Source organism: Nelumbo nucifera, chromosome 6 (genome assembly GCF_055504915.1).
Source record: "Nelumbo nucifera cultivar China Antique chromosome 6, China Antique-T2T, whole genome shotgun sequence".
Lineage (NCBI taxonomy): Eukaryota > Viridiplantae > Streptophyta > Magnoliopsida > Proteales > Nelumbonaceae > Nelumbo > Nelumbo nucifera.
In genome coordinates this window covers 30022783-30041694 of record NC_142654.1, presented here as the reverse complement: position 1 = coordinate 30041694, position 18912 = coordinate 30022783, and the positions used below count along the sequence as shown (strand labels likewise).

The 18912-nt window shown below is 38.5% G+C and overlaps 2 protein-coding genes across 2 annotated transcripts; one reads left to right on the top strand and one right to left on the bottom strand.

Moving 5' to 3' along the window:
* Positions 1 to 410: 410 nt before the first annotated feature.
* LOC104598466 (uncharacterized) lies at positions 411 to 9685 on the top strand. Its single transcript, XM_010260540.3, has 10 exons — positions 411 to 572; positions 714 to 772; positions 882 to 939; positions 1066 to 1105; positions 6473 to 6595; positions 6682 to 6734; positions 6869 to 6929; positions 7569 to 7660; positions 7777 to 8013; positions 9326 to 9685. Exons 1-10 carry the CDS (start codon positions 528 to 530, stop codon positions 9458 to 9460), a joined length of 903 nt encoding a protein of 300 aa, XP_010258842.1. The 5' UTR covers positions 411 to 527; the 3' UTR covers positions 9461 to 9685.
* Positions 9686 to 16838: 7153 nt separating this feature from the next.
* On the bottom strand, positions 16839 to 17963 carry LOC104598467 (transcription factor MYB114-like). Its single transcript, XM_010260541.3, has 3 exons — positions 17718 to 17963; positions 17474 to 17603; positions 16839 to 17313 (listed from the first exon to the last, which is right to left on the bottom strand). Exons 1-3 carry the CDS (start codon positions 17851 to 17853, stop codon positions 17001 to 17003), a joined length of 579 nt encoding a protein of 192 aa, XP_010258843.1. The 5' UTR covers positions 17854 to 17963; the 3' UTR covers positions 16839 to 17000.
* Positions 17964 to 18912: the final 949 nt, after the last annotated feature.

Genomic DNA, 18912 nt, shown 5'->3' with positions numbered 1-18912 from the left:
CATGGCCTGGAGTACCACTTTTTGTGGAAAAACAATTTCACAACATATAAGGAGCATCATTTTTTCTAACGTGACACTGATAAACTGAACGTGGATCCATTTACCACAATACGCTCATCACATCCGTGTGTAGATAACACTAATGCCGCATATTGAAAATATCTCCGGTGAATGATTATGATAGGATAAGAGATGTTCCCGATGTGCGGCTATAGATGTTATTGTACACACGTTTTTATGATCTACTGATCCGATCTCGTAAAAACTCAGCAGCACATAAATTCCTGGTGCCAAACAAAATCAGGACTGACCTGACGTGGACTTTTAGCTTTGGGACAGCGGAGTTTTCTCAGGCCTTTTTCATTTGGACAAACCGCGGTTTCGTATAAAACCCCTGGCCTTGGGTTCCTCCCTTTTCCCAACTTCATTAACTACCCTTCTCTTCTCTCTTTCCCTCTCTCTCTCTCTCTCATGCATTTCTAAAGTTTTCCTGAAAATCCAGTCCAGACAAATATTACAAAGCGGAAATGGAGCAAGAACCATCTGGAACCCAAGCTCGTTCTACTAGGAAGGTCTTTGTTTAATCTTTTTCTCACCACACTTCTCAATTTTTCATTCTAATTTTTTCACCCCAATTTATAGTGTGGAAATGGCGGAGCTTATCTTCAAAGCCTATGAATTTAATTTCGTGATTTTTCCTTTATCTTTGGCAGGTCAGATATGCACCCAAAGCCCCTCCTCGCAGAACGCACAAACCCATTGAAACCAAAACGTAATCTTCAACTTGTATTACTTCTGAAGCTGTTTCCTTAGGTACCCGTTTCTTGAATTTGTTCATATCGTTGAAAGATCTTGGGTTTTACTCTTTCTGACATTTGCAGTGAAGTTGTGGAGGACGCGGAAGCTGCCCAGTCCAGGGAGTTGCTTCGCCGTGTCAACGTACTTTCTTCTTACTTCTATTTTTGTTTGTTCTCTTTCCCTTTTACGGATTTAAATGACGAGTTAGGCTTCAATCTTTCTGGAATTTAATGGTTTGTATTGAATTTATTGTTCTGAACTGAAAAGGAAGCTTCGGCAAGACGAGGACCTAAAGTTGAAAAGAAACGTAAGTGCTTTCTCTACTGATTCCGCAGCCCCTCTTTCTTGTTTGGCTCAATTTAATAGATATCCTGAAATTTCCATACGTAGTTTATCTTTCTTGTTTTCTTGTTCCTTTGCTTTGCTCCGTCTCAGGTTGGTGCAGGGGCGGAGCCAGGGGGTGGCAGAAGGGAGCCATCCGCCCCCCACCACCACAAAAAAAAATCCCCAGGGGAACTTAAGACTATGTTTGGTTTGATAGAAAATAAGAGAAAAAAAAAGTGAAAGTTGAGGGAAAGTTCTTAGCACTGTTATTGGGTATGCCAACCAAATTGTTGATACCGACTATGCCAACCTTGTATGATTGAACTTACTAAGGGGCCGTTTGATAACAAATGAAGTGGTTGAAGAATGATATTTTAAGGATGTCGGGGTAGGTTACTATACCCTTTAGTATTTTATTATTTAATTATTCTATTTACTAAAAGACAAAACAATAAATCATTCAGTTCAGCAACTTCTGCCGTTACCAAACGGCCCCTAAGACTTTGTCGCCCAAAAGGGCCAAAACCAGTCATAACCCTGAATTTGAATGTTGAGTTGTGCCTTGATTTTTTGCATGGTTTTGAAAACCGGATCGGACCGGAAAAACTGGGAGCCGGTCAGGTTCCGTTTTACCCCAGAATTGTTATTTCGCCAAAAACTGTTGATTTAATCAGCAAACCACTGACCTAGGCGGTCAAACCGTTTGAACCGTCCAACGGTTTTGGCCATCTTTTTATTTTTTTGTCAGAATGGGCCATCTGTTCGATTCGAACGGTCGGACCATTTGACCCAGGAACCGGACCCCTGACCGGTTCGTTGTGTGTTTCGGTTTTAAAAACCTTGATTTTTGTTTGTGGCCTGCTCTCTGACCCGACATTTGTGGAGAAAAACCTAAAGGCTGCACTTGTTTGCGGTGAAAATACCAAACCAGTGTTATATTACACTCTGATCCGGTTTTGTAGCGTAATTAAACACCAAAAATCGATGTAAAAATCCACTCAAATTGAGTTTTACATCAATAATCCTGGTTTCCATTTACATCGAGCATAACTTTTAAACCTATCAGTGTATAACTCCAACAGTGTAAAAGTACATTTACACCACAACCAAAGAGAAAATTTATTGAGGGTTGTGGTGGATGCAGAAGGTTCGGACCCAACCCAACCTATTTTCTGCTTATGGGGCTGACTCGAATATGTTATGTTTTTTTTTTGAGAAAAATTAACTGATTTCATTAAAAAGAGAAAGATGTACAAAAGGAGGTATACAGATACATAACAGGGGTCAGACCCCTGAGAGCTATACACTCGAATATGTTATGTTGCTTAGGGTTTGCTCAAATATGTATCTCATTGGCACTTGAATAAGAAGGGAGTGAGTGAGTGCTTCGGGTTGTATTGGGGGTTTAGGGTTCTCTATGTGTGGAGGCAGATAACTTTGTATTCTCCATTGCCCATTGACTTGGGCCAAAGGCCGAAAAACCTAAATATGTGTTGCTCTGCTTTTTTTTTCTCATCTCTTGCTTCTCATATCTTTGTTTTTTAGCTTCACTTTACTGTACCATTCAAATCTGTGTTTCTGGGTTTTGTGCAACATTCAAAATGGCCTAAGATTGTTAAAAATTCAGTGCTTTTCTGGTTTGGTGTTTAAGGTAGTAGACTGTGGTGAATTAGGTATTTTATTGTTCCTTTCAATCAGTAAGGATCTATATAGGTAAAAAAAAAGTTTACTGGTTGACCTTTGTGCCCTCTATTGTGTTGTTAGTTTTGCCTCCTTTGTCATCATAAATTTAGTGAATTGTGCAAAACAGTTGCAGAAGCCAGAGAATACTTGCTCTAAAATGATCAAAGCATATTGCTATATAATTTATTAATGAATTGCTATTTCATAGATAATGAGCCTGTTCTATCTGAAGTAAGGCTTCACATCAAGATGTTCACCTGATGGATGTCTGAATGAATTAAATTAAGTCCTAGGAAAATGGAATTAAATTAACAGAAGCTAATATAATTAGTGCTGGCATATAATTAGATTATTTGATTTTCTTTTGAACTAGGTTGGGTTATGCCTGGTTCGCAATACATGTCCCAAGGAGGAGAAAAACTCACCTCATAATGCATTTCAATGGGTGACATCAGGCCATTGGAGTAAGGTTTAATCCATCCATACAACAAATTCACCATCTAATGGAGCCATTTATGGTTGATAAGAACATATTGAAATGCAACCATTTCAGGATTTCAAGAAGTGACTTACTTCAGCTTTGAGTTTGCCTTTTATAACAGGCTGTATCTCTTTATTTGTTGTACTACTTGGGGCTGGAGGAGCTGGATTGTTATGTTAGGTTGGGGGATATCTTCTTTCTTCTTTCTTTCCTTCTTTTCTAGTAGAACCTCCTGCCACAGCCTTGGCTTGGTTTGTATACCTCTGCCTATTATTTTTAGTAATCTATAGTTAGCTGTCCCAAAAAACCCCTCCATTTCTTATGGCAATAAGCATGCTTTTAGTGAATATCATTTTTGTTCATTGAGAGCAAGACATAAGCTCTACTGTCATTTATCTGTGTTATTCAAGTATCACAGATACTTGATTGATCATCTTCACAACATGATGGTCCAATAGAATAGTTCTCTCTTCTGTTATCTACTAAGTAAAAGACTATTAATATGTCTGTCCAATCTCCATGACATAACAGCATCCCCTCCAAATATGACCCCCGTCATATATTTGGGATATCTTTTGATCATTCCAAGCATGGGAAGTGTGGAGTTTGGATATTCCCTAAAAAGTTAGGAATTTTATTGTTCTGAAGCAATCACCATTGATATTAATTTACAAAAGAGAAAGATGGCAACTGTAAACCCTGCCTGAGATATGTGGGGCCCAGGCTGCTGAAACCAGTTTTCAGATGATCTTCCACTGCCCAACAGTCCAAGTAGTTTGGTTGGATTCCTCCTTTCCCCTGTCTACTGAGTGTTCTCTGAACTTTGTTGCTTACAAGGTTCTCAACTGGAACCCATGGAGGGATTGAAGTAAAGAGGAGCAGCAGGAGTTGGAGGCTTGCATGCTGTTAATTGGGAGATCTGGAAGTTTGTGATGCTCTAGTCTTTCAGAAGTAGACTCTGCTTTCTGTAATCCTAACCATGTTGCAGAAGTTGGAGGAGGCTTATAGAATAGGAGATGAGCCCATCACAATAGAGTCCAAACTTTTAAAGTGACCAGGATCTCTAACAACAGCCTTACTGACCCCACCCCTCCAAATTTCACAATTTAAATTGCAACTTTTTTTTTGATAAATGAACGGTTTAAATTGCTACACTTTGCTATCCTCCATTTTGGCAATTAGACCAGTTATGGTTGGATTTTCCACCACCTGGACAGCAATTTTGTGGTAGCAGCAGTGGCTCCCTCAAAGATGATTCTTTGGTGAGTAATGAAGGCAATCAAGTTTGGCATATTGCATGCAATTGCAAATAGATTTGAATGCCTGCTGGCTGAAAGTGGTGCCAAGTCTGACATAGAGGCCCTTAAGTATGAATAAGAAGGCTCCCTGTCCAATTACTGCTTGCATGTTTTTGGAAGACATTAGGGATCTCACTAACCATTTTGTGTCCATTGCTTTTTACCTCTCTCCTAGAACTTCTAACTTGGCTGCCTATGTAATTCTAGGAAACATTCTCAGCATTTCTAATAGAATAGGTTGGTTGGATGTCCCCTTCTGGCTCACTGGAGTCCCCTTTATGTTTCTTGCCTTCTAATGTCCGTCAAAAAAAAATATGTTTTTCCGGAGATCCATCCTCCATATATTTTTTGATTTCTTTCCCCTCACCCACTCTCTCTGTGTCTGTGTGTAAAGCTTCTCTGTTGTATATTCATCTCCCTTAGCTCATCAGCTTTGAGGTTTTGGGTGTTTTCCACTTTCTTTTATGTTTACTTTTGAATGAATTCCTCTTGTAAGAATGTGGACTCCAGTGAGGCAGTGATGGTTGAACTCTGAAGGTCCAGGGAGGAAGGTGGTGGAGAGATCAAATTGGTGGAGGAGAGAGAGAGAGAGAGAGTTGGGAGAGGGGAAGAGAGAAAGGAGACTCAGGCGTGGATCTGTTAAGTGTATTGGGGCCCCATGTGGGTATGGGGCTCCTATTTATAATATTTTTAGTTCTTTAAATTCTATAACATTCTTTAGAAGTGATATCAGCCCAACTGGCCAGTTGTCAACCACTTGTTAAATTCTGGCCTAGTATATTATCTTGTAAACTGGGTTGAACCAGACTGACTTGGTCCAGGTCCATATTGAATCAACTGGATTTATAAGTCCATTGTCTTACACTTCTTTGATCTTTGTTAATAATGATGATGATGATATTCATGAAATTCAATGCTACTTTAGATTTTAAAGTCAGCTACCTGTTTTATGCATAAGGCAATTGAAAAATGCTGACAATAGTAAGTGCAGGCAAGGTCTTCACAATAGGTTATTTGATTTTGCAGTTAGTATTTGTTCACAGGCCAGGCTTTGCCTCTATATAACAGAACATGTTCAGGCCCGAGCATGAGCCCAAGCCCAGCCCTCATATAAAGTCTGAATCCTGGGCCCGAGCCCAAAGCCCAACCAATATATCGGGCAGGAAGATTTTTTTTTTTACTCAACAACAAAACTGGTTTACCTCAAAACCCAAAAATACTGAAAGATATCACTGTGGATTAAGAAAAGAGAAGAGGAACAAAATATTATCAGGTTGGGCTCAGGCCAGGCCTTTTTGAGAAAGCCTGAGCCCATCCCCCAAAAAAAGTTGGGCTTAGTGTTTTGTGCCCAAGCCTGATCCCACAGGCCTAAGATCTTGTCCAAACTTGACCAAGAACAGGCGGGCCGGGCTAGCCCTTCAGGCTACCCGGCCCATGAACAGGTCTATCTGTTGATTCCTCTATTTGACAAGGTTTTGTTGTAACACTTTAGGCATCAACCCAGGTTGCTTGATTTCTTTTGCCCTCTCCTCTACAATAGTAAACATGGGAGAATAAGTTTTATAGTTAATGGACCATCCAGTAGGTCAGTCGAAGTACCCAAACCAGGTAAGCAGACACCTAATTGATCTTTTGTTTGCAAGGTTAATTATCTGTTGGAAAGTCACTATAAGGTCCTTTATTCTATATGCACCACTTATTTCAGTTCTAAAACTTCTAATAATTACCTTGCAGAATTTGCTGGAATTTGAAAAACACAAGGTTAAAGCCTGAGTTTGGTCTGACCTACAGAACAAAACATCTATCTATGGATAGCAGATAACAAGTTTCTTGGTGATTCAATACATCGTTTGTACCAGTTCACTTCTGACATCTGAACTTGCTGCAGCGGTTCAAGTAGCATTTGGTTATGGAGGTGCATCACCTGCAATAAGAACATTTGGTGTTCCTAGGGGAGGGACTGGTAGCAGCAGCACCAGTAGAGTGGAACCTCAAGTTCATATTCCTGATGGTAAGAGAATTGTCTTTTCCTATTGATGATTTCAACAGCCAAGCTTGGTGGTTCTAATGCATACAACCTTGCCTGGGATTCTGCAGATAATACTAACGAGTCAGACCAGAAGAAGAAGAAAGAGTATGTTGAACCCTGGGTATGTAAACCTAATACCCCTCTCCCTCTCTCTCTCTCTCTCTCTCTCTCTCTCTGAATTACTATACTTACTATCCTGGTATGCTCAGAGTTACTATACTTACTAGTAAATGATCTTTCCTGATGTCACTGCAGAATTACTATACTTACTACCCTGTTACCCTTCCCCTGAGGAGGCCATACTCAGGAAATCCAGGTATGCTGTTAGGGGCATCCCCGAATGGTTGACACTATTATTGCAGCATCTATTTAATGGCAAACAACCACACTAATTAAGTACAGGATGAAAATTTATCTTGACCACCCTGCCATATAGTATAATTATATCAGTTCCCTACTCACAAGCTATAACTTGGGAGTGGCCAGACCACCTGGAGGGGCTCAGCTGCACTATATACCCTCTGGAGAGAGATCGGACCAATGTAGGTCCTTGCGGCTTTGTCTTTTATATAAAAGAAACTGGGGAAAAAGGAGAGAGCAGCTGTTCCCAAATGTCTGTTGGGGGAGATTGTCTCCTCTCCATCTAGGAGCATCTATTATTATTTGTGTTCTGCTCTGACTTACTGTTGGGTGATCCAGATCGGTCATTGGACCAGGTTAATTTGGTTCTGATTCAGAATGGTTTAAACTGGGTCTGTGGTAGTTTGACTGTGTATGCTCTTACAACAGGTGCCATGTGCATCCAACCTTGTATCTGGGGGTTTTACTCCTGCTACACTAACATGTGAAGCACAGTGCTGATGTAGCTAAATTATTTCTATTGCTCTTTCCTCATTTAGCTGGCTGCATTATTTCTCCTTTTATTTCCTCTTATAGCTTGTCCTGTCTTCTGTAGAACTTCTTGATGAGGAGGAATTTGGGAAGGATTCATCAGACTTGCCATATGAAGAGAGCACTATAAAACCAGCTGTAGAGCTTGGACTGATGGTAAATAATTTGATTAATACAATTTTAGATAGTGAAAACACAATAAATGCTGGCAAATCCTATATATTGTTATAATGGTGGATTGCTTGTAAAACTATATTGGTTGTAAATTGCAGGAGGAAGGTGAAGAACAGAAAATGTTCTTCATTCAGCTACCTGATTCTCTGCCATTAGTTAAGCGGTCAGCTAGTGCAAAGGGGAAAGATATGGCTCGCAGCTCAAAACCATTGAAGAGTGTGGGTGCTGCAGATCAGGGCTGCAGTTTAGAAGAGTTGCCTCCTGGTTTCATGGGCAAAATGCTGGTGTACAAGAGTGGCGCTGTCAAGCTAAAGCTTGGAGAAACCCTTTATGATGTGAGTGCATAAAATAAATCTCATCTCTAGACCTTTACTATTTCCTTCTTTATGTTTCCCCCCTTGTTCCGTATAAAATTTTGCTGTTCATTCTTAGTTGCATCTTTAATGCAGGAGATTAGGCCTATATCCATGATCCTCCGATACCTGTACAAGGCTAATATATTGTGTCAGATATTTAAATTTTTAGTGTAAATTTCATATCCAAAACCTTGTCCAGCTGTGTCCTTGTCATATCTGGGTAACATAGCCGATATCTAGTCCACCATTCCCAAGACCCCAGATAGCTGGGACCAACGGTAGTGGCCCTCTTTATCTTTTGTTGCATCTTTTTTATTTTTCATCTTCACCCAACTTTGTTCCATTTATTTTGGGCCAGTTATACATATCTAATTCTTCATTTCCTTTCTACCATAGGCCTTATTCTCTGCTTTGAAGTTGCACTTGCATGCTCCTTTGCTAGTGGTACTTGTGTGTTCACCCAAAAACTTACTTATTTGAAAATTTTGGAAATTATTTTCTAATATCTTCATAAGACTTTTGCTGATTTGTAAGAAAATATGGAACTTATATTTCTGTTGTAATGTTGAACACAGACACACACAAAGACAAGGCTGTCTATTTTTCAAGCAAAACAATTTTGAAATTTTGTACCTGCATGATTAGTACATGCGGCTGCTGAAGTGGCAGCTGAAATGGATCCATATGGTTGCATGTCAAACACTTCACACGTCAAAAATTTCCAGCTCAATAGCCTTATGCCACTTGGAAAAGTCATGTTTTTCATTGTTTATTTAGTAATATTCATTAAAAACTGGCTGAAAACAACCAATCAAAAAATACTGGACTGAAACAAATTCAATGAACAGTGCCACATGGGGCTGTTTGAGAGTGAAAGTTTCTTACTCCAGGTTGTTATTCACCAACGGACAGGTTGGATTTGTGATATGAACTGGCCATGAGGCAGAAAAGAACCAATTACTGCAGGCCTCAAAGCAATAGCGAGTGACAGAAACAGAAAGACTCCCTTTGCCTCACAAAATACTATAGAGAAAATAAGAAATTGGAAAATAAATGCTAGAATTATTTAGGAGCTATTAAAGGCATCGCATTACTATCATTTAACCCATCTATTTCATCATCTGACCTTAGTAATGATCTGCCTACTAACATCATCATCAGATCCACAAGTAAAATAAATTTTTTCATGTTTGACACCCACCAAATTTTTTCATAATGTGACCCACAATCATTACGAGGAAATTAGAAACGCATTTCTCTAGAGTTACCTAATTTCTGGTCATTTGTGCAGGTTTCCTCTGGATCAGACTGTATTTTTGCCCAGGATGTCGTAGCCATCAATACCGAAGACCGACACTGTTGCGTCATAGGAGAGCTCTACAAGCGTGCCATCATAACCCCTGATTTTGATTCCCTCTTATTGTAGATTAACATAGTTCGATTCCACAACAAAGTCATGGAAAACTTCTTTTGTGTAATGTCAGGTATTGGTTCGGCCCTTCCAATGGAACAGTTTTACCCTCACTCCTAGATTGCTTATGTAAAGTTGCATGTTCTAACAACTTGATAAGTTTGGTAGCAGCTGTAACTTGTAACAAATAGTGATGTTAAGCTCCTTTTTTTGATGTAATTATCTTCTATATTTGTATTAGAATGAGGGGAAGTGAAGGATCTTCTCGCCACAAAGTTCACACGGACCTCCTGTTAGTATGGTTGTCTATTTTTATATTAAAAATATAAGAAGTCATAATAAAACTCCTTTTCTTTTGCCCTTAATTTTCTCTAATAAAATCTATCATTGTTTTCTTTAAAAAGATTGACCTCTTGGGTATAAATTTGATGGGTTGGGTCAAGTTGAAGGCCAACCCAACACTAATCCTAGACATGGACCCTGGCCTGGATCCAAACAGATACCAAAACCCAGATTTATCAACCCAACACTACCCAAAATTTTTAGAGAAAATTCATGATCAGTATCCTGTATTTTAGGGGTTGTGTCAAGTCAGTCTCCGAACTTCAAAACATATCTTTTAGAGAAAATTTATGATTAGTACCTTGTATTTTAGGGGTTGTGTCAAGTTTTAAAACATGTCCATACAGTACCTTACACTTTGAAATTGTGTCTAATAGTCCCTATGTGTTGCATCCGGTACGTTAATGGATAAGTGAAATGACAGAAATACGTTAATAAATCATGGATAAGTTTTAAAACATGTGTCAAGGTTTAGCTGAATGCTTTAACTGTTCAGTGGGTTGTGGAACCAATGATAAAGTTTCACATCAGAATTTAAATGCATAGGGCCCACAACTTTTACAGTGGGGCCATGATTTATTACAGGCATGGAACCTAATCAGAATTCTGTAATTACTTGCCTGATAGGTAAAAGTATACATGAAAGGCCTTAGATATGAGTTAGTGATTGTTATTCCTGGGTACATGTATAAAGATTAGTACTTTTACACAGGGGTTAGCCATATACACCACAAATTGATTGCTTGTGCAACATGTGCAGGAAAAAGATGGTGCAGCAGTTCATCTTCTTTAATTACTACTACATTTTTTTTTTCTGAAAAGCCTATATAAAACTGAGCCATTAATTTCTTTAATTACTGCTACATTATATCTAGAGTGGTGCAGCGGATACACATCAAAAACCTATAAGAAAACTGAGCCATTAACCTCATTTCATCCAATATAATTTAAGGTGGGGGGGCCACATCGATCCATGGAGGGTGTGATCGTCTCTACTTCCATATTTGGGCTTAACCCAATTAGAAAGCTCAAATAACAAATATAATTTAGATATCAACTTGACATATAACAAATGCCACCTATTACTACTATATAAATTGCATTCACGCTTTTTCAAAAATAAACAGTTACATATTATATACATTAATAAGTATTATTAATAATTCAGTTTAATATGATTTGTCATTTGGTCTATTTTATAAAATTTAGTAAACCAGACTAAGCCACCAATTCCAGTTAGTTTCGGTATGGTTTAGCGGTCTAGACAACAAATGCAGCCTTAGGATTTCCGAACGATCTTATCTGATAGCATTGGCATTAGGGATGTCAATGGATTGGGTTAAATGGTGAATCCAGTTTTGACCCGATCATATGGGATGATTTTTGTGTTAGGTTTAATCAGGTTAGGGTTTTGATGCTTCATTCCGATTGTGTTTGGGTTCGTTCCCCAATCCTACATGATCGAGGCAGGTTCAAAAATTACATGTTATTAAGTCTTAACGTGGAAGAATTAGAGGATGGGTTTAGAGAGAAGATAAACCGTACCAAACCTGATTTATAAACCGTATCAATCAACCCTCGACTCAGAAGCAAATTTACCTTATTACCCTCGGTTCGTCCAAGGCAGAAACAGGATATATTCAAATTCAATTTAATAATGTAAATTTTATATCCCATCCGATGATTCGATAGTGTAAATTTTATATAAACGGGCCATAGTTTTCAATCTAATCCAATTTAAAAATTCAGTTAAGGTATATCTAAATCTTACAAAATAGGATTGGATTCAAATTTGAATCGGATAATGGTACATTCCATTTTGCACCCCTACAGATAGTCACTTGATATCGCTGCAAATGTAGAGGCACGGGATCAAACAACTCTAGGGTATCCGTAATAGGGACAGTGGACCTCAAGTGTAGTGTAACTTGCTCTGTCCCCCATCTCTTAATATCTCTCCAATGTATAATAATCATCAACAGTTCATCACCATCCAAGTCTTAGCCAAGAGTACTTTAGAATCAATTTTTACTATTTCCACCTATATCCATTTTGGTCCACCCTTAACCCTTCTTGTTGGCGGAGGGAGTTAAACTGCTCCTGCATCATTGGCTGATTTTGAAGCTCTCGGGGTGATGAGACATGCATGAAGTGTGAGCCCCTGGAAGAAGAATGAGTGTGTAAGTGGTCTGAGACATTCTTTGGAGGCATTATCATCGAGATGGAGAGAAAAGGGAACTGAAGGACTTTTGTGTTAATTTCCACAGACGATGTCAGTTTGATATACTATCCAAACTAAGGTAGACCAGTTGAGTTAGAATGCCCTACAAGCACAAAAAGGTCAAATGCCCCACGGTGGTTACCTGGGAAGAGCACTCTGACGCTCAACTTAGTGAAGAAGTCAGCTAAGTCGAGCTAGTTAGGATGAGCTGGTTGTAGCCGAACAGAACTAAAAAACTTAAGAGAGTAAAACAAAATCAATGTAGTGAGAAAAACAACACACACTCGTGAATTTTATTGCTAAGGTTTAAATACAATAAAGAGGAAGAGTTCGAATGAAACTCTCATTATTTAAGATGAAGGTAAAATAGGGTAATCTCGGAAAACTAATTTTAATACAGTTCAAACTCTATCACGATCCAGATTTTGGGTAAGCCTTATCTTTTGCTTATCTAATAGAGAGATAGAAAGCAAGAGAGCTAGAATTTCAGAGAGTGGAAGTAGAACGTAGACCTGTTCATGGGCCGGGTAGTCTGACAAGTTGGCCCAGCCCGACCTATTATTAAGTCATAATTTTAGGCCCGCGGGCTCAGGCTCAAGACTAAAAAACACCGGACCTGACTTTTTTTCGGGTAGGGCTCAGGCTTTATCAAAAAAGCCCAGCCCAAGCCCGACTTGATACTATATATTAAATAATAAAAATATATTTTATTTAATAAAATATATTTTATTTAATAAAATATATATAATATTTTTCTTTGTTCTTCTCATTTTTTCTAAGTAATAGTGAGATGTTTATTATTTTTGAGTTTTAAAGGTTTTTAATATAAATAAAACACTTTTTTATTGAATAAATAAAGAAAATAATTTATGTTTTCAAATTTCTGGTCGGGCTCAGGCTCAAGCCCAAGCTTCGGACTTTATATGAGGGTCGGGCTCGGACTCAAGACTTAGGTCCGATGGTCGGTCCAGGCTCGAGCTCAGGCCTAATTGTATTTTATTAATACATATACAAAGCCCAATGCAACCCGACTCATAAACAGGTCTAGCAAAATGTACCTTGGGTGGTGTTGATGCTTGGATTGGCCGAGGGGTCAATAAGGTAAATTTTCTCCCAAGCCGAGGTGATCAGCTGAGGTGTCCGAAGTGCGAGATATCCAAGGCCCGAGGTGTCCGAGGCGGCCGAAGACAAGGGATCAGATCTTGCAAGGGGAACAGTGTCAGAGACCTCGGGTGTGAACCCGAGATAAGGACTCCGATGATCAAGTTAGTATGTGTATGTGGAGTGGCCGAGGCTGAGGTACAAGGGAACTTATACGAAGCCACAGGAGCGAGCAAGAAACCTCAGGGTGAATTTGGGAGTCTTGAGTTCTGGATCCCTTACCTTCGTGGTGGTACACTTGAGGCCGCCGAGTCATGGCAGGTCTCAGGCGGCCAAAGCGCGGCCATCCAAGGCCGCCAGGTGACGCAACGAGTGGTCCCGCGAGACCTGCTGAGTTCATCCCTAAGCGCGCCCTGATTGGCCCCAAGAGATGCGTCGAGCTTGACTCTGCCTATGCTCTGATTGACTTTGCCCTGCAATGCAATGACAGACACGTGTAGGCCTGTTATTGGGCTAGCCAGATGATCCTACATCAGGTGGCATGCCCTTAAATATTTGTGGGCGAGTATCATTGTGCTCCTCCCCTTATAGGACATGTGCCATGTCTCGAGGTCATCCTCGACCAAGGTTCCAAGGTTGGTTTCATATCCCTTATGCGAAAGGCAAAGCAAAAGGCACTGTTTTCAAAATCGGATTGGTTGGATGGTCGGATCGGACTGGAAAAACCAAGAATCGGTCATCTAACCAGTTCCGTTTTCCTCCAAAACTGTTCTTTCCCCCAAAACTATTGATTTTGGTCAGCAAACCGCTGAACTGGCCGATTAATCATTCAAACCATTCGAACGATTTTGATCATTTTTTATTTTTTTTTATTTTTTTATCAAAACAGACCGACCATTCGGGTCAAATAGTCAGACTGTTCAAACCAGTAACCGGACCCCTGACCGGTTTGGTCACCGGTTCGTTTTTAAAAACCATGGCAAAAGGTGAGGGAGATTGAATTTCGACTAGTGTTCGCTATATGTCTCTCTTCGTCCTAAGTCCACGATGTACACTGTTGTTAAGCTCCACAACAATTCACGTTGGCTATGCTGCCAACTCGTCTAGGGAGGACAGTGTCCACATAAGCACTTACGTGGCAGTTCAATCGGGGCGATTAACGCCCCATCAAATTTAATAATGTAAATTCCATATCGATCCCATCCAATGATCCAACGGATATATATATATATATAATATGTCAAATAGAGGGTGATAATATTTTTCGATTCAATCTAATTCAAAAAACCCAACAATCCGATAAAAGGATTAGATTAGAAATCAAAATAAAAAAAAAAAAAACGAAAAGTCAAATCAATCATAACCAAATCGAAAAATCGGTTAATCGACTCAGTGATTTTAAAAAACTGAAGATATCAGTCCGATTTCAGTTAATCAATATAGAAAATCAGTGATTAACCAAACCGACCAGTATACATATATTTTTATATATTTTATATATTTTTTATATTTTTATATATTATAAATTGATAAATATGTATTATATATAAATAATATTTATAATATATTATTTATTATTTATTATTTAAAATATAATCCTTTATATATATATATATATATTTATAATTTTTATTATATTTTTAATATATATTATAAAAATTAAAAATCGACAAACTAAACTGATGATCAACTGAATCGGTCAACCGATTAATTGATCGGCCTGTCCGGTTTCGATTACCGATTTTTTAAAAACTAATAATACCGGATCGATTAAAAAAAACCCACAAATCGATCGGTGAACACCCCTAATCTGTATTGAAATTTATTTATAAGAACAAACATCGTCCGCGCTTATTTTATTCATCCGTTTGGTAGCCATATTGATTCGCTACCTCGGAATTTATTTCGAAGTTTCTAACATTTTATGCCAATTTGACCGGTTGTGAATATAATTGTGATTTGGTTTTGGTGAAATAAATTAATATTGGACAGAAAACAGAGAAAGGAGAAAGGAGAAATAATATATCTAGGTATGACTGCCATGTGATTTTGTCGCCTCATGGGACCCATTTGAAACGACACAATATTCCAGATGTCTGATATTGGGTGCATTTACTTAGTCAAGAGTCAAGACCATCGTATCAACTGATCAAAATAAAGACATCTCTATTGAACCAGTTAGAGTTTAGACAACTACGGTCTACGATCACTAACAACGACAATCAACGATCATAGAAAAAATGGGACCCATCCCTCTGATGGTCAGATGCGTCTTCCCGATCATCAAACTTTTATTTTCTCATAATTGAATTTGATGAAATTAAGGGGTCTTGGTTGTGGCCAGAAAAATGTTGGATGCATGTGTTTTATGGAGTTGACATCTGCGCCTCGCAATGCCTTGCACCACATCCCCACTTTCTATTGTATTGAGAACATCTCCCAACAACAGTATGGGAGATGATGAGGCATATATGTCAACTCGTGTTAATGATGATTCATGATTTTGAAAATACTAGTAAATGTGTATGTGCATTTACATATGGCAGTTTTATCTTCAAGAAAAAACTATTTATAATTCATATATAGTTTTTGAATAGTTATAAGTTGATAGTTTCTGAAGTGAGAATAAATGATATTTATGCCCATTTCATGCTTAAACAAGGGGTAGAAAATGTTGAAAATTCCAGAAAGAAGGGGCATTCACTCTTTTATGGATAGTATAGATATAGATATATCTTGTATCGTGTTGGGTGTATTAGATGAAAGACCGGTATCCTGACCAAATCTCAGCACATAAAATGTAAAGCCCTTGGTTTGCGGGAGTAGAGGTCTGAAATTTGAATCTGAATGGGCTATTCTGATTTCAATTGTTTGGTTGGGAGGAGATAGAATTCCATTCTTATTTTTAGTGGACTGGCATTCCCCCATTTGAGCCTCCTTTTCTGGGAATGAAATCATATTTCTGTTGATTCCAATTTCCATTCTTATTCTTGTCGTAACCAAATAAACTATGGGAATAGACCATTCCAATTATAATTTCAATTCCGACTCTAAACCAATCAAACCCTAAATATTCTATACTGTAGTAGCAGAGTTTTTGCTCACTTAGCATCCAACCACATATTAACAATATCTCATGGCATGTTTTTCTTGATAGAAATGGGGTTTATTTTCTTTAAACAGTCTCTATCTGGTTCTCATATAGGATCCCAACAACCATTGCAGCCCTGCATGCTGCGATGGCTGTTGGGACCATGTGTTGAGACCAAATACAAAGTACATGTGAGCTAACCAGATAGAGACTGTTTAAAGAAATTAAACCCCATTTAACATACAATTACAAGAGATATTCTTGATGTTGGGGTTGATGCTGTGCTCAGGTTGTTCACATGATTCTTAGCTTCTTGAAACACTAAAAATAATAATCAAGCATACTAGTTTCTGAACGTATCACATTCTTAACAGAATGCATTTTCTCCTTGGCGTGTTCCGGTAAAATGAGATTTTGCTACAGTACTCGGTAAACCATCTAAATGATCCTAACCATCCATTAGTCCACCTTACTCCTTTGAATTATGAATTATGACACTGGTCAGAAAACTGAGAATGACAGAGAAATCAATCAATAGAAGAAAAGAAAAGAAAAAGTCTGTAATGGTCGCCGTCCATTATAGTGAACTGTAGATATGCTCTAGAAGTTGAGAAATTATTAGCAGATTGCAGAAGGGGTATCAATAACTATGAAGTCATTACTCTATTAGCACCAGAAATGGAATTTTTAGTTCCAAACCAAAATAGAAAGTGAACCAATTCATTCACTCACACTAAGTTTTTACAAGTTGGATATAAATCAAATCCACACAGTTCATGAGCCAAAAACACTATTTGGGTTCACGAGAAGTATAAGCCCTCGTCAAGCTCAAGAAATGTGTTCATCCACTCCAAACCGAAAGACTCTTCGCTTGAGAAGTCGAAGAAGTCGTCCACATTAAAACCAGTCTCCGACTCTCCACCTTCCTTCTTACTTTCTTCACTCACTTCTGTATTTTCCCAGGTTTTCTGGGGTTCGGGTTCGTGCTTCTCCGCTGAGCTTTCACATGGTTTCGGTTTCTGCTGGTTTATTTTCTTGCTCAAATGAGAATTCCAGTAGTTCTTGATCTCGTTATCCGTTCGTCCAGGTAGTCTTCCAGCAATCAAGGACCACCTAGAAGAAGAGCACGAAAGAAAGAATTAATGAAAATTAAAAATGCAGAGGCCAAGTGATCGTGAAGTGAATTAAGTACTGTTTCTAGCTAAGAAAAGCGATATACTAGGAGTCACTGGTTAGTGTTTGTTTGAGTAATAAATGATAATTAACCAGTCACCTGTTCCCGAGGAGTTTATGCAGTCTAAGTATCAAATCCTCTTCTTGGTCTGAGATATTTCCTCGCTTGATGTTGGGTCTGAGATAATTCAACCATCTCAACCTACAACTCTTGCCACACCTGTTCAGACCTGGAAAATTAAAACATGGCAACCCATCAAGCTCCATCTCGAGATTAAGATGAAAACAACGACATCTATAACAATTCATGAGTTAGAATTTGAGTTCAAGAACCAAGACAGTACCTGCTTTGACTGCAACTGATTTCCACTTCTTTGCACCATGGATTTCAATGTACTGAGCCAGCTTTCCATCCTCTTCGGCCGTCCATGCTCCTCTGTTCACTAACTTCTTTGTGGGTTGGTCGTTCTTTGCTGCCATGTTTATTTGTATCTGAGTCTAATAGAGAGAGAGAAAGAGAAAGAGAGAGAGAGAGAGAGAGAGAGAGAGAGAGAGCAGCTTCTTTGTTTGGGGTAAGGGAAGAGAGGACAATGTAATTTAAAAGTATGGAGAGCTGGTTGTAGTTTAGGGGGGTGATATGGGTCCCCTTATTCTTTCATCTACCCTTCTTGGGAGAAGAAACCCAACTACCATTGTAGGAGGAGGGGGATGAGAATGGGACGTGGAAATTCAGGAGGTTGTTGGTTTGTTCATTGAAGCCATTCATAAAAACACAAACTTGTCCTTTTTTAGAGATTCCAGAAAGATCGTTTGGTTTTAATCGGCATCACAAATTTTTGCTTAAAAAGTAAAACCTAGTTTAAATGAATAGAAAATCAATCATAGGAGTTACACAAACAGTACTTCTCTACAAACTAGAGTAACTTCTATTACAATTACATGGTGCTTCATACTTTAATAATGGGAGCCAGCCATATTTTCCAATAATGAGGACCTCATTGATCTTTCTATTTTTGACCCACCAAACCAAAGGTCTGTCTTGATATCTAATTTCTGGACCTGGACCACACAATTACCATCTGTGAAGGTAAAAAAGTTTGATCAGATTCTGCCTTTAATTTAATTTGGATACTTTCTGCACTGTACATAAAGATGTGAATTGTGATCTAGTTTCACCATCCAGCTACTGTTGTGAGGGTCTTTGAAGTCTTGATGACACCAAAGAATAACCATGTCTAAACAAAGAGAAAAAGAAAAAAAAAAAAAGCAGAAAAAAACAGAATCCTAAGACATTGGCTATAAGTCAAAGCAGCTATTAATTTGTTATCATCATTGTCTCCATTATTCTTCACAGTCTTCACTCTTCTCTATGGCATTAACAGTTTAAAGAAAAATAACCATACAACCCTTATCTTCTACCCCATGAATTGGGGTACTAGCATTTTTGGGAGAGAGATACATTACAAAGCAACCCATCCAGATTGATTGATATTTTCTTAGTAGGTATGGCTCAATCAGCAAAACCATCTGCAGATCCTA